This window comes from Falco rusticolus, chromosome 15 (assembly GCF_015220075.1).
Source record: "Falco rusticolus isolate bFalRus1 chromosome 15, bFalRus1.pri, whole genome shotgun sequence".
In the NCBI taxonomy this organism is placed as follows: domain Eukaryota; kingdom Metazoa; phylum Chordata; class Aves; order Falconiformes; family Falconidae; genus Falco; species Falco rusticolus.
The window spans coordinates 20,476,330-20,492,248 of NC_051201.1; the positions used below are offsets into that span (position 1 = coordinate 20,476,330).

Below are 15,919 nucleotides of genomic sequence, written 5' to 3' on the forward strand. Positions count from 1 at the left end.
CCGCCGGCAGGAGCACAGTTCCAACCCCTCTGCCCCGTCCCTCGCCGTTTATATCTACCCGGTGCATACCGCGGCGAGGCCGGGAGCGGCCGCCCACCCCCTGCGCCTGGGGCCCGGCTCAGGTAACGGGAGCGGGGGGGTGTGTGTTTAATGGGAGATAGAGCGGTGCGCTCTAGGACACGAGGCCTGTCTAGAGACCTACCGACCTGTAGCGGCGAAAAGCGTGTGGGGGGAAACGTGACAGCACCTGCAGCCTCGTGAGGAGACTAAAGTTTGCCTCAGGAGCCCGCCCGGCTTGCAGCGGCACAGGCGTTACGTAAGAGCGGGCTGTGCCTCGAAGGGCCACCATCGCTGCGTCCTCTGCTCTGCAGCTTCCAAAGGAAAAAAGTGACTCTCTATTTAGAGAGGCTTCTTGGTGGTGGTCCTGTGTCCCCTGAGTGGGATCCGTGGTGGGCAGGGTTTAAAGTAAACTCTCCCTGCCTTTTGGTATCTCAACAGTGAGTAGACCCAGGCTGCCAACTCCACACAGGCTTCATAATTTGCTCATACTGGTCTTTTATCTGTAACAGGTTCTCCTACTAAAACCTTTAGGTGTTTTATCTGGAAGAGTTGAATTGTACACCAAATACTGACGTTTGTCTAAATCACAAATCTTAAAATGCAATCACAAACCGGAGACTTGGACAAAGGCCTTGGAGGGGAATACTTGGAGGGAGAATCTCTGAACACCACCAGAAATGAAGCTACCCACACAGAAAATGAAGGCAATTCTTTCAACGCAGGTGAGCCCATACAGCTGGCTCACTAGGACTGATGTAGGGAACTTTAGTTTGCATAAAGCCTAGACATAAACTCTGTCTAGTTTATGAGCTAGTTAGAGCTCACATGGATGCGTTACGAGTTTATTCTTTCTCCCAGCGAAGTCACTGAAAATCTTGCCGTAACTGAGGCTTACTCAACTGCTATCTGCTTGTGCTTCCTCCCTCCTTCTGTGTCTTTACTTTTGTCTTGCTGGAGGGATACCTTGTCCTGTGTTGCAATCATACAGCTAGCCTGACCTCTGAATGTTTTAATGACAATCATATTTAAACGAGCTGGTACAATCATCTTGCTTGTCTCTTTTTAAGTGCATACACTACAAGTGCAACTAGAAGGTGCAGAGCAAGAATCTGAAAAGTATTGAAAATGCAATTAATCAAAGGCGATCTACAGACAGGTTGAATGATTACAGCCCTGGGTATGCTTTCCAAAGTGTACAAAAGGGTAAATTTGTAGAAGAGCTAAGCTAACAAACAGTGCTTGAGATGACTCGGATATGCTGCTACTGTAGTCTCTCTACATGCAAAGTTAGCAGCCTTGTTAAACTCAAATCATCATTAATTAAATGTAACATATAGTGGATGTCTAAGACCACATTGATGCCAGTACTTTAAGACCAGTGCGTACTACCTGACTTCCAGATGTAAAAAAAAAAAAAAAAAAAAAAAGTGGATTTTAACAGTTTATTTTGCTACTGCTTATTTTACTACTTTGCCCTCTACAAAAATTAAGCTTCCTTTCATATAAAATGTTGGCAAAAATCTTGGTTAGAGCACTTATTTTCTGGAAAGTCTCATTCAACTGCTCTTCAAGATTCCTCTAAAGTAATTGCCAACATGACACTTTTTCCCCACTGGTGCTTCTAAACTGCAACTTGTTTTCTTATTTGTAAAGATATTAAAACTCAAGAGAAAGCTATCAGCGGTATGTCCAGAGCAGATCAACAGAATGGACAAAAATCAGATGGTGATCACAAATCTGTAACCAGCTCATCCAGTCAAAGGACAGAAGAAGAGCAGGGCTGTGTAAGGTAATACATTATTTGTGGATGTTTTCTATTTAAATCTTGGCATCACTGAAGTCAATGTGAGTTTTGTTATTCAACATGTCAATTCAGGAGAACAATTTCGAAGATGAATTTAAGAATAATCAATAAATCAGGAATTAGTGATAGTTCCAGCATTTGTACAGCTTTTTTTAATGGCCACAGTAGCAAACGGCATTCTGACTTCATGGTGTAGTCTAACGGATATGTAGAAAATTGTGCAAACTCTTTTGAGAGTCATTTGTTGGTAGAGTTGACCATTTCTCAGCAACAATTCAGACAATGTATTGTATTAATTCATCACTAGGTAAATATTACAGTTGTCAGGATAATTTTCAGCAGAGGAAATCCAGAGGTACCTCAGGTAGTTGACAATAAGACACACCTCCTTTGTAAGCTTTGGCTCTGATTTTGGTCCAGCCTAAACCAGCATATGCTGCAATGAAGGTTCGTTAATAGTTGTGAAATGGGATTATTCTTGTGTTATCTCCAATTAAGCATGTTGCAAGCAACTAATAAAGTTAAAAACCATATTTGGTACTACTTAATAACATTGTTGAAAGTCTGGTCACATGGGTTAGTTATGGAGTGATATATAAGGAACAATGAACATTTACCCTCCATACCTGCTTACATGTTGGTGAAACTTCCCAAAATTTATCTTGCTGCTAACTTTAACGTAGCTGTTTTATTAGGGACAGTTACAGTCCTTTAAAGTCAAGGGAAAAACTCACTGAGTTACCAGGAGGTGGATTGGATTGTACTTACATAGAAAACTTTATTATTCTGGGCTAATCATCCTGACATGCTTCAGAATTAAGTTCTCGTGAAGAGTGATGGCAGACAGCAATAACTGCACGTAAGAATCAGTGTTTTGAAGGAACACATTTTATGATTCTATAACTTGCCTGAGGATGCTAATAATTTGATTAAATGCTACTACAAATAGCACAGTGAAAAACAGTGGGATATACTGCAAGTAGCTAGCATACAGTAATGTACCTGCGTTGACAATACAAGAAAACAGCATGTATTTAAAGATTTTGCTTAAAGTTTAAAAATCTTTTGTTCCTTCAGAGGTTTGTATTGGCCACATTTAGTTTACGGGGCAGTTACAAGCTGACAATCATATTTTGTATTGTCCCAGGAACTCAATTGACTAGTTGACAGTATTACAGTTTTGCTCTTCAGCAATACTGAGATTTGTAGTGTAGTAAGTAAATATATCTAAAAGCACATTCATTATGAAAGGTTTAATTTCAATGCATTTACTCAAGTCTTTTTGTTATTTTGAAAATATCTCCACGCTAAGAAAATCTTACTGTTACAGACCTTAGGCCTGCAAATACTTATGACCACAAATGCAAAGTTTGATTTGCTAATATGGAATTGAGAAGTAGAAAATAATTTTGGATCATTTAACACTGTACTTCTGCAATATTTCTTTAAGTGAGGGGTATCTACTAGAAGTTTTATTCTGGAATTCTGTTTTACAAAATCTAATCTTCCTAAGCAAGAAGATACAGATATTTTCCGCATGGAATGTTTTTGCTAGGTGTTTTCCTCATGGGTTCTCAAGTTATTTGTCTGTAATGTTACTAAATTTTATGTAGCTGAAAAACAGTTCCCTAGCAGAGACTTTGCAAAGAATAACAGGACACTATCAACTATAAACCTGTTGATCCAGTGCTGTCTAGCACAGGGTCCCCAGATAACAGCGTAACACATCCCATCAGCAGCTCTTTGCTGTGATCCATTTCTATTTTAACAGTTTTCAGGCCACCTGTGTACATACCCACCACTTTGGGGGTTTTCTGTCTGCTGACGGCTGTGTGCAGCTGTGGCCTTGTTTGGCTGCTGTTGGCTGCAACCCAAGTGCTTTGCCCCCGCAGCCCCTGCTGTTTCACACTGTAGTTTTCTGCCCAAGTCCTTTTGCCAAGTCGTCTGCCCCTGCCCTGTTCAGCTGCAGGCCACAGCTTCCCTGAGTAACCTTTTCTTGCTTCTCACTTGCATCCCAAAAGGAGTGGAGATGAACATTAAGCAATTACAACTGAACAGGTATTACTCATTTTCTTTCTGTGGTATTCCTAACCAATCACAGTTGTGTATTAAAACTGTCTTGAGTGCTATTTCAGAATCAGCATTTCATTAAAATGTTAGGTTGGTAACTATTGAATTTGTAGTCTGAGAAAAATGTTGCATATTGGCTATGCCACCAAAGATCCTGCACCAAAGCAGCAAGGAATGGAGGAAAGAATTGGAGAGGAAGGAACCAGAATCTAACACAGGATCATGCTGCTCTTTTCCAAGAAGGCAGACTCTTAATTCCTGACCCACTCTCCTATGTAGTTTCTGTTTTTCAGCAGAAGAGCTCACTTCAAACAGGTAGAAATGGAAAGCTACTCTAAAGAAACCTACTTTTTTTTATTTGGAGTGTAGTCTTGAAAGCTGTAGCTATTTCTCTTACATAAAAGAACATTTCAGAATGTGTACTGAAATACATTTTTTGTTTTGCTTCTGCTTCCCATTATTATTTTAGAATGACAAAAAAGATTCTGAAAGACATCTGTAAACAACAGAAATTATACTTGACCCCATGCTTAAATGATACACTTTACTTGCATTATAAAGGTAAGATATGGACATGACTATAGATTTATTACTCTTAAGTAGCGTTTTAGCAGAGAATTATGGCTTACTGAAGTAAGGTATCTGATAATTCTTTTAAATTAGAAACATAATTTTATATAATAATGAAACAGTGAAACAAAATGAGTCAATATGAAAGTAGAAAAGTAAACTGATTATAGACTTTACTTTGTGGAGTCATTCAAAGGATCAGTAAGAATCAAGGGATATTATCCCTCCCCCCCAAACAGTAGTCTGATAAATGTCTTTCAGAGGAAAATAAATATATTTCTTCTTAAGTGTGTTTGTATAAAGAAGCTGTTTTCCAGCTTTGAGAACTTTTTTACTGCCAAATAAAAATGGTTAGGAAGAAAACAAACAGTAAAGACTTGCTGTACATTATCAAATACTACTGAAACAAGAAGACATTGCTAGAATGAACATGGATCATCCTCTTGTGATCTTTGAGCAGGTTTTTGCATGATACGGTTAGCTTGTTCAGGCTAGTGTAAGAATTGTTTTAAATAAATAGGACATGCTAAATCTACCTTCTGCATTTGGCCTTGTTTTTGCTATTTTCTCAATATGTATTATTTGAGCATCTAAAGGACTGCACAAGATACAGACCAGAATAGGTGCCTCTATGTTTTTGCCCTTTATGGGCCAGGTACTGTACTATTAATTCAGTGGAAATATTGGCCGCAACTTCAGTACAGGTGTTCTCACAGGCTGTTTCAGCAGCACTGGTTTAATGAAATTTACTTTATCAAAGACTTGATTTTAGCCAATGCCATTTCATTTTAAAACATCTTTTCCTGCAGGATTTGAGCGCCTGGAAAATCTTGAAGAGTATACTGGATTGAAGTGTTTATGGCTGGAATGCAATGGCTTAACAAAAATTGAGAATTTGGAGGCTCTGACAGAGTTGCGTTGCCTCTACTTGCAACTCAATTTAATTAAGAAAATTGAAAACCTTGAACCCTTACAAAAGCTGGATTCCCTCAATATCAGTAACAACTACATTGAGACCATTGAGAATCTCTGTAAGAACTTTTGGTGCAACATGTTTTAACTGATAACGAACCCACGTTCCCAAACTGTGACTAATCTATGCTATTATTAGTGGCACTAGTTTCAAGGGTTTTTTTAATTCATGTTAAAATTTTTGCACAATATCCCATACCAAAGTCCTCAAGGCTTCTATTGAAGAGTCACACCTATGTATTTTGTAATTTAATAGATGGGAAACCAAAGAAGACATAGTAATTACATTCACGTGGATACCTAGGACATTTAAGTAGCTTTTCTTCACTTCTTAATAACATCTTAGTACCCATCTGTGTGGCAGACAGGCTGACAGTCTAGTTTTCACCATTTACTTTACAGTTAAGATGTGCTTTGGCAGTTGCAGACTGATTACCACATGTTTTATGTCTGTTACAGGACCTACTCCATTTTCAGTAGAAAATAAAAGAATTCCTCTACATTATTATTTGTGTACATTGGGAGTAATATGAAACACAAGCTCTTGCTTTTATGTAACTGACTAGTTTGAAACATGAATTAAAAGCAGCCAGCATCCCAAAACCAAACAACTATTTTTCCCACAGTGAAGAAAGCAGCTTTTGAGACCTAGCCAAAAAGTGCATATAACAGAATATCAAATTCAGGAAAAAAACTCCCAATTCAATATAAACAATTGTTTTGAGAATGCAGTTTTCTACTTGCTCCAGAAAGCCCTATGTGAAGCAATGACACTTACCTTTCCTTTTGTTGTAATGTTCTTGTCTGACAGCTTGTCTGAAAGTCCTGCAGACTCTGCAGATTGCTCACAATAAGTTACGGACAGTGGAAGACATACAGCACTTGCAAGAATGCCCAAGTATTTCCGTTCTTGATCTTTCCTACAACAATCTAAGTGATCCAAGTATTATAACTATTCTGGAGACCATGCCTAATTTGGTAAGCCGAATATAGCTGAGGGTTTGTATCACGTATGTGGATGAATCCCATTAAATGGTTTTGCCGGGTAGTCCAGTGCACAATAGCTGTCAGTCTAAAAGGAATGTTATTGAACATTATTTGGTTCGTTGTAGATTACCTGTAGCACCCAGGATGTTTTATTCACTTCTTGGTTTTGAAACAATCGGGAAAGTGCATGTCCAGATTGGGGGTTTTGCTACTCAACTTTAAAAATGGTTTCCCTTCTTTCTCTAGCGTGTGCTGAATTTGATGGGTAACCAAGTGATAAAGAAAATTACTAATTATAGAAAAACATTTATTGTTCGACTAAAACAACTAACATATCTGGATGACAGACCAGTTTTTCCAAAGGATAGGTAAGAAACGGAGCCATCTTCTTTACACAGCAGTAAAGCTCAAATGCTGATGATCACTCACCCATTTTTTGTCAATGTTGTCATGGAAGAAAAGGAAGACTGACCAGTATAACTTATTGAGGGTGGGTGACTTTGAGTACAAGAGTATTATACTACAGAGTCCTATATCTAACATACCTAAAAAAAACCCTGTTTTTTCAAAGGAGAATTAATTCTTGAACAGAATTGTTATGTGCAGAGTCTGTAGACCAGGGCCAAATCCTGATTTCAACAGAAATTGAGCAGGTGTCTGGAAAAGCAGGGACAAGATCAACACTCCTGACAGATCTCCGGTGGTGTAATCACCAGCATTTGAATATCTTTGTTTCTTTTGTTGCAGTTCCACATACAAGATAAGATATATGTGCACCCCTGTTGCATATGGGATTGTCACTGCTGTATGGCTGCTTTTTATTCTTGCAGCTATTTTATGCTGTTGCAAGCTATTTTAAGTTTAAGTTAATCTCACATTGTAAAGATAGGCTTTTATAGCTATATTACAGCAAGCTTTTGTGTTTTCATTAGAGCCTGTGCAGAAGCCTGGGCTGTTGGAGGGCTTGAAGCTGAGAGAGCAGAAAGGGAAAAATGGCAAACTAGAGAGAGAAAAAAAACTGAAGATAGCATCAATGCTTTAGCAGCGATCCGGAAAAAAGCAGAGGAAAAGAAAAGTCAAAAGTACATGGAAGAAAGGGAGGCAAGTGCAAAACGTGGAAATGGAGGTGCAGCAGACATCCTAGAAGGTTTGTCATTACTAATTTTGAAGATGTCTGTGTCTGCTTCAATTTGAATGTTTAAAATAAATGAATAGTTCCTAAATGTTCAGAAGGAGGCTGATGCAATTTTTGGAATATATTTATGAAACTTATTTCCCCATACTCAGTACTTTATTAGTCTTGGTGCATCTTAGATTAACCACAATGATTTTAAGCAATCATCACCTTTCTCACTGCTGATGAAGCAAAAAAACCCTAACAAACCACTTTCTGTCCCGATATTTCAAGCTCTTGTGCTTGTCACCACAGCAACCAGGTGCTAGCCAGGGCAGCGATGGCTCCAGCAGGCATTCATGGGTGGGGGCAGGCAGTTACACCCCAAGAGCGATTCTTCCCCAAGATGCAGAACAGGGCTGGCCTCAATAGCCACTTGGGCTCCAGTAAGACCCAGTGATAACCGCCTCACCAGTCCCTACCCAGGCACCTCTCCACTGCTGCGTTGGCTAAGAGTGACAGCTTCAGCCTAGAGCCCACAGCAGTGGTAATACAGGCAGTAAGAGGAAGGTCTTTAATAATTTGCTTCACTTACTGCCCTTTTTTATGCCAAATTCTCCTGTCACTTTATTCAAGGAGACAGACGTTTATGACCAGAAATAGGTCCCAGCATAACCTTCCTATGTGAAGTACGCACTATGTGAAGTATGTGAAGTGCTCAGGTTAAACAGCACTGAAAGAGTTTTTATCTACCTGATACATTTTGGGGTTTCACGGGCTCTAAAATTAAATGTCGTTGACTTAACAAGTAAAACTTTTTCTGCTAGCATAAAGGAGATGGATAACTTCAGCATTTGTCACTGATCCATCAAAACACTCAAGCATATATTTAAATATTGTGAGTCTTTTCAAAGTTAACTACAGATACCAGACAATTGTTTACTATAGTGTTTTCTCTAGATGAGTTTTTTTGCTGGGGAACTGTATTTGCTGGGGAGTTGAGACGTGAAAATCCAGAACATTGCTGTAATCTTGGGAGGACTACTGATCCACAAATAGCTGCTCAACCAAAGTAGGAGCTTGTGATGCAGGTTTTAGGCCAACCTATTAAGACGATGCAGTAAAGTTGGGATATTTAGAAGGAGTAATGGTAGATTAACTCAGCAGTTTTAAGGAACTTGTTTCTTCTGTAGGAGCGCCTGCAAATTCAGATGACAGTGGTGGAAATTCTAATACATCAGAGACTTCAAATATATCAGAAGAGGAAAAAACTCAAGAGAAGACAGAGACATTTAGAAATGAAAATTTTGATGTTCATGATGAAGTGATAACACTTCTACCAAATAGGGGAGAGAACACGGATTTCACATCCGGAAATATTCTTGCTAGAGTTCAAGAGGATGCACAAGAATCAAACTGTTACAAATGCTCAGACTTCAACAAGAAGACAGACGGTAATGTGCACAGTGAAAAATCAAACAAAACTGAGGATGCAGAGACAACAAGCCAACCTTAGTGTAGCACTGCCTCTGCTGTGATTGAAACCAACTGATTCATAGATGAGAACAGCCCGTTAGTTTTCCATAGTGACTAGGTGAAAATCAAGTAATACCGGTTAAAATATTCTTTAAATTAAAAAAAAAAAAATTGAGGGCTGAACCTGCAACTTCTGCTATATAAAGGTGGAATTCCACTTCTCAAGTGTACCAGATTTAGTGACAGGACAGACAGGACAGGAGAGCTTATGGGTTTCCCTTGCTCCCATGTAACTGTGCAGTCTGTCTGTCAGGCTAAGCTGGACATCACTCTCAAGGTGGTTTTGTGCCTTCAAACAGAAGGCTATTCCATTCTTCAAAATGGAAGAATGCTTTTGTAGATCTGTGGAACACGTTATGGCAAAATGCAAATATTAATTTATGCAATGTAAGGGAGCCCAAGAATATGATGGAGTGCTGGATTCAGCTGTGAATTTTGTAATGGTAGTCAGGTCCCCAGCAGCTTGGTTTTGCAGTGCTTGCTGTTGCAATATAGGAAGTCTTTTTATTCAGTTAGTTCTTTGCATCTAACTATTGTTTATTCTTTAGATCTACCAAGAGAGAAGGCAGCTGCTGAAAAGGCCACACTTCCTGAACTGGACAAATACGCTGAAATCAAACAGATCAAATTAGAGACTCCAGAGAAGCTTTATCTTGATGTATGTATTGGATTCAGATTTTGAGAAATTCAGATTTGTGTCTTGTCTGCTCCCAAATTAATTCTTGTAAGATCCTGCCTAATAAAACTATATGGCCATGTTTCTAAGAAAGGCCTACTATTAGGAAAAGTTAAAGGAAAGAAGGAAAAAAAAAACAAAAAAGGGAAGTTGTAGGGGTATTCATTCTCTCCAGTAGCATGTATAAAGAATTTACTACTGCTTCCAAAGTTTATTTTGTCCTTTGGCCATAAGTCGCCTGAAGTTGACTGTCTATCTTCATGATTTCTCTGGAGAAGTTAATGAGGATTCTCTTTTAAAAAACAGAAATCACAACAAAAAGAATCTAGTGGATACGTGCATCCTCTTAGGCAAAACTTAAATGCAATATACAGTTGAGAATGTGAACTATTGCAGAAAAAGCATAAGGAAGAAAGAGCCACCCACTCATTGTAAATGTTAGCTAGCACTATTAGACGTTATAAATTGATTCTCAAATTATAAGTTTTAGGTATATTTCCAAGAAAAGTAGAATGTGCATTATTCACATATATAATAAGTGATTGACTTTCGTAATATGGTCTTCTGTTATCTAAAATTTCTATCTGATGATGCAAATATTTTGACATGTTTAACCACATTTAATCACGAGGAGAACATGGATATTGCTGAAAAATACAATCTCACTTCAAAGGAGAACTATTCAATATGCCCTAATTATGACAGTGCTGCTAAACTGACAGTGTCAGATTATGACATAACTAGCAAGAACAAACTTCTGAGGTTATGATTTCCCAGAGCACTTACTACACTCTCTGATCTCTTATACTGCCACTGTTAACTAAATTCTTACTGGAGTGCCTTAGAAAAGTCATTTGTATCTTTTCCATGCTCTTAATTTCCCAGGAAAAAATTCCATCCTGTTAGCAAAGGGCTCAGCCCACTGCTTCATAGAGCTTACTGCTGCATCCTCCTGTTTGGCTGTTTGTAGTAATAGGTGTAACAAGGATAGTGGAGAGAACTGGCAGCAATTCCAAGTATATACAGTACTATTTTTATAAGCAGATGTTACAGGGTCTGAAATAAAAGCTTTAAATAAATACCAATAATGTAGGTACCCGCAACGTGAAGATCTCATACATTCAATGTCTTTTTTATTTTTGATGCTATATGGCACCATAGCAAGCTCCTTTGCAGAAACTTTTAAGATAGTATAAAAGGAACTCTTCAGCATACACGCATGGGGTTTCTTTTGACACATAAAAAGTGTGACTATTCTAACTCTACAGAAGAAAAAACAAACCCAAATTACACACTAAGTCAAATTTCAGTGTTCTATGCTACTTCGCTCTCCTGCTGAAATTTAGTAATGGAAGGAGCTTGTCACAACAACCTCCAATACTTACGCTATTGCAGATTTTCCGAAAAGACTTAGTGCTGTCATAGCAGGGAATGGCTGTGAGGATGCCAATCGTGAGAAGCTCTGGAGCAGCACTATCGTCTTCATTCGTATTCTGGAGTCAGTAGATGGTCTCAGTAGTCATATAAGGGAGAAAAGTGGAGGAGGGTTTGTAATGCGGTGGTTATGACATCCCTTTGTCAAGCAGAAACAAGCTCATGTTGCTGCACTGCCTTGGCAGTGTTTGAGCGACATTCTGTGCAGCTAAACCTGGATAACTTCTAGTAAGCAGGTTTGGTTTGGAACAGGATTGACAGCTATTTCACTTCCCTATTGACATCAAATTCCACCTACTAACGTTGGTCTCAAATCTTAATTTGCACATTTTTAATGCTGTTCTTATAAAGCTCTGTGACTTCAGGACATGCCGCACTGTGTACAACCATATCAGGAAACAGAAGTTTCCTTTGTTGACTTTAATTCTGTAATAATCTTCACCATGCAAGACAGTACAGATTAGATGTTCCTGATGCTACTACACTGGGCACCTTGCTATAAAATCATTAAGCTCTAAAAACACCTGAAATTAAAAGGAGACACTTTTACCAGTATTGGCCTACACTAAAAAAAAAAAAAAAAAAAGTGGCAGAAAGGTATTATTGGACCTGTCTGAAGAAAAACAGTTCCCAGCAACAAGTTTGCAAGTTTGCAGTTCTGTATCCTTAATTATGAGGTATGCACAATAAAACATTGTTTATTAGATGTATTTAGGTTAACAGTTTACAGATAAACAGTTTCAGGTAGACTGCAGGTCTTGATTTGACTGTTTATCTTTTTTCCTTCATACTCACACAGCATAGTAGAAAATAACATTCAGTGTGACATTCGGGTTATTGCCTTCCCATCTGCTATTCCCGGAGACAGATGAATTTTCCTTTTCCCACATATGCTTAACAGAGAAAACTGTCATCTTGGAGAGGATGACAGTGTGGTATTGCTGGCTGTGGCCTCTTACCCTGAGAAGCGTTGTTTTGAAGAAGATTCCCAATGAGATAGAAATGTTGTATGTTATCGTTTACAGGAGCTTTTCCCACTGATTAATGATCTTGTGCTTGTCTTCAGGAACTGCCTGATTTAGAAGATCTAGATGTAAATGAATTTTCACCAGAAGAGGAAATCTTTGTTCAAAAGGTAAGATTCATATTTATTCCAGTGATGAAGCTACCCCAAAGACACCTATAAGTGTTTTGCAAAATGAGGATAATTAAATTGTGAAATGCTGGTTCTGGAGATGTAATCAGTTTTGCATTTATAAACTAAAATAGATGTTCCAGCAGATCTTCTCTATCCACTTACAAGTCTTTTTAAAATTTGATTTTTAATATTACTGCATTGCCAAAATGGGAGAATGAAAACCTAAGATCAAGTAATGCAACAGTTAAGTAAGATTAATTTTTTAATAGCACCTTAAGACTGCTCTTAAAAGATACTTTACTAGTACTAATATGCTGCGAAGGACTGAATAGAGAAAACAAATTGCCTGCTACTGAATAAAGTCAGACTTTTCAACTGAAAACACAGAGAGATTTAAACTCCTCTGCTCCACTGTGGAACTACTCAGATACAAGGCAGCTTATGGCCACATTAGTGTTGTGCTGTGCTCAAACTAACCTTCTAGGCAAAAGCCTATAAACAAAAAAGAGAAGAAAGAAAAAGAAAACAAAGATTAAAAGCACAGCTTTGATTCTCATGCTGATGTTGACTCATACTTGCCTTGCTGGAGACAGAGGCTGATACAGTACATACAGTACATGTTTTTACAAGTCCCTCCAAGATAATGCAAACTTTTCCTACAGTCAGTGTAAGGCATGGAATTTATTTACTCTTGGTCACAGGCTTAAAACAGCATTGCAAAACGTCTTGGCCAACAAAGCCTCCAGTTAAAAGATAAGGGAAGGGAACAGAGAGGATTATTGAGGGAGTTGTTAGCAGCTCTCATGCTCCGAAGGGTGTTCAGTTCTTACGTGAATTCAGACAGAGATGTTAGTCAGGTCCCTCTCTTTGGAGGTGAAGTAATATAGAACTGAGCCCACACATTGCTGAATTGCTGAAAGAAATAATCTTTTTTATGGATTGTTAATAGTTTAGGCTCAGTTCATCGCTAATGCCTGAGAAATAGTTAACCTAATATTCATCCACAAAGAAGTAGTGCTGTGGGTAAAGCACAACTTCCATACATTTTGGGAGAACAGCACATCAAAGCTGTCTACTGTTATGTGGACCCAAGAGATATTTACCCATCTCTTAGCTTTTACATCTAGAATAATATATTTTCAATTACATTTTCTACCTTTACAGCAGGAGTATCACCCAAAGATTGAAATAATTTCTGAGATGGCAAATGACAGCAATTCTGCATTAGAGGAAAACAGTCAAAGCATGTTTGAGAATTCAGTAGAAGAAGTTCCAACACCAATTTTTTCAAATGTGTCTAAGATACATAAAAGGCATGAAAAGGAGCACTTAAGATCCCTTGTTGAAAGCTTCTTTACAGAGCCTGCTGATTCAGTAAGGTACCTGGAGATCAAAGATAAACGAGCAACCCCATCAAAACCCTTGATACAAGAGGTTATCGCTGAGCCCAAGGATAATCTACTATTGTCACCAGTCTGCAATCGACCAGATGACCCAAGCCCATGGGAAGAGGATGGTAAGATTACAGTGACATAATTAATCACAGAGAAAAACGTGGGTGGCACATACACACTAAAAGTAAGGATTCTATTCAGCTCTTGTTGAAAAGATTTTCAGTCCACTGTTAGTTAACAACCACATCTACCTTTTATTTATGTGGGAATCCTAATAAATTAGGAATTAGAATGTTGTATTTTCTTCTTCCGCACAGGATATCTTGCTGAGTTTTATTTAAATGGTTTTAAAAAATTGGGCTCTACATTTCTTTTTCCAGTATTAAAGACCACCAGTAAGTTTCATTTGCCTTTTGCCTTCATGCTTTTTACCAGGGAATGGCAGTGATGGCAAAGTACAGTGCCTGGCTGAGGGTGAAGGATGTCCTCACAAAGCACAACATGACAAGGTCAGTGGGAGTGGATTAGATGAATCACTTTGAAAAAACCCAGACCAAATCTGGAGCACAGTGCCTGGCTGAATGCATGTGGTTACACTCAAAATGCAGACCTCAGCAACAGGAGCGTTAGTTAAAACTTACATACACTTAACTGTGATGAAAAAACCCCACTGCCTTCAACAGGAGGACTTTGTGTTTCAATCAGTCAGAGGCTGCTGCAGCCTCCAGTGTCCGACCTTCGGTGCAGAACTTTGAGTTATGTTAGTGTGAAGAAAGCCCATAATCCCCCGTAACCCGCAGGCAGCAGGTGCCCTGCATTCCCACTGCCAAAGCTGCTGGAGATCCCTTGGTTCCAAGCTTTTCAGAGCAGCTGGCAGCATTCACTACTTTGAAAGTGAGGGCACTACTGTTTTCAGGTTAAATTCCACTCTCTTATGCCGTTTTTTCCCTTGCATCCTTCATCCTTAGCGTTTCATCACATACATAATTTCAATGCGTAATTTAACATGTTTCTGTTATTTGAACTAAATAAAGATTCTACTTGTAACCATATCTATTTTAACTTGCATCATCTCCTTACCAGTATATGTTATACCAGATGGACTGTAATGACAAATGGAGATTGCTTCTTAACATAGTATTTTATGGATCTAATATGCATAGGTATCATGACTGTTTATGCAAAAACAGATGCAGAAACAGTTTGTCCATGCATGCAAAATCTGGGTTTACCTTTTAGGGCAATCTGTGATGAAGGATATCCTTCCATCTGCCATTTTCATTGGTTTTCATTGATAGATGAGTCTTGGGATCTGGATTTCAAGTGTAACAGAAAAATAATGAGCCAGTCAGTAGTGGCAGAAATACAGCTTTGGCGTAAAAAGCTGAGCAGAGGAATTCTTTCATTAGCTTCTCTCTTATATCATGGTGGTAGTCTTTTGCCAAAGTGAAATGGAAAGTAACAGCAGTGATGCCTCAGCCATGGTCTCTCTTCTTCCCTTCCCTTTTGTGGTTTTTTTTTTTTCCTTCTCTCCCTGCTGAGCTAGAGAATAAATTCAAGGAAGCGAAGATTGCTTGAGAGCAGTGCTTCCTCTGCGACGCCACAAAAAAAGAGTTGGGGAAACGGACAACTCTTGGCCAACTCTTCTGCTGAGGCACTAACGGCTCTCATTTTCCTCACAGAAGCGGTTGTGCTAATCAGTTAAAAGAAATGATTGCACACTTTTTAAGCTTTAAGTATGACATAAAAGAGTTGGCCTCATCTTCAAAGCCTAACATTTTTATGATACAATGAACAATCACTAGCTACATCAGGAGTAAGCTAGGCTTTAAGTGATCTCACTTCATAAAGCCATACCCAAGTTTAGGTGGGTGTCTTTTTTCGTATTTTTATAAATCTTTAATAATTTGTAATAAATAGAATTGAACAGGTCTTGTAGATGTACACAATTAAAGAAAAAAAGTATTACTATGGGCTTGTCAAAAAGATGTATTCCCAACTAGCTGGGCTTAGGTGCCATCTGGTGGTAAGAGAAGTGGTCCTGAGTGTAACACAAAATAATTGTAAAAACCCTCAGGGAAGACAACACAACTACTTTAAACTCCAGCCATTTTTCACCTTCCATGAGTAAAAACGTGCTGGTAAACCCCTTGGCCTCCAGGAC

The 15,919-nt window shown here is 38.6% G+C and overlaps 1 protein-coding gene across 2 annotated transcripts; it reads left to right on the forward strand.

Moving 5' to 3' along the window:
* Nucleotides 1-25: 25 nt before the first annotated feature.
* On the forward strand, nt 26-14,854 carry DNAAF1 (dynein axonemal assembly factor 1). 2 transcript variants are annotated; one of them, XM_037409519.1, is made up of 13 exons: nt 26-122; nt 570-782; nt 1,714-1,849; nt 4,404-4,495; nt 5,314-5,535; nt 6,288-6,454; nt 6,710-6,831; nt 7,396-7,610; nt 8,771-9,031; nt 9,662-9,771; nt 12,290-12,358; nt 13,526-13,877; nt 14,191-14,854. In XM_037409519.1, exons 2-13 carry the CDS (start codon nt 659-661, stop codon nt 14,295-14,297), a joined length of 1,977 nt encoding a protein of 658 aa, XP_037265416.1. In that variant the 5' UTR covers nt 26-122; nt 570-658; the 3' UTR covers nt 14,298-14,854. The 2 variants fall into 2 exon arrangements, with proteins under 2 accessions (XP_037265416.1, XP_037265417.1); XM_037409520.1 differs by lacking the exons at nt 26-122; nt 570-782 and adding an exon at nt 3,886-3,922 and having other exon boundaries at nt 1,738-1,849.
* Nucleotides 14,855-15,919: the final 1,065 nt, after the last annotated feature.

What these genes read in the sequence shown, in the direction of transcription:
- DNAAF1 (XM_037409519.1), top strand. Translation starts at nt 659, where the DNA reads ATGCAATCACAAACCGGAGACTTGGACAAAGGCCTTGGAGGGGAATAC. An exon ending in GAAGAGCAGGGCTGTGTAAG is followed by an intron (nt 1,850 to 4,403) that starts GTAATACATTAT and finishes TTATTATTTTAG; the next exon opens with AATGACAAAAAAGATTCTGA. An exon ending in TGCAGCAGACATCCTAGAAG is followed by an intron (nt 7,611 to 8,770) that starts GTTTGTCATTAC and finishes TTTCTTCTGTAG; the next exon opens with GAGCGCCTGCAAATTCAGAT.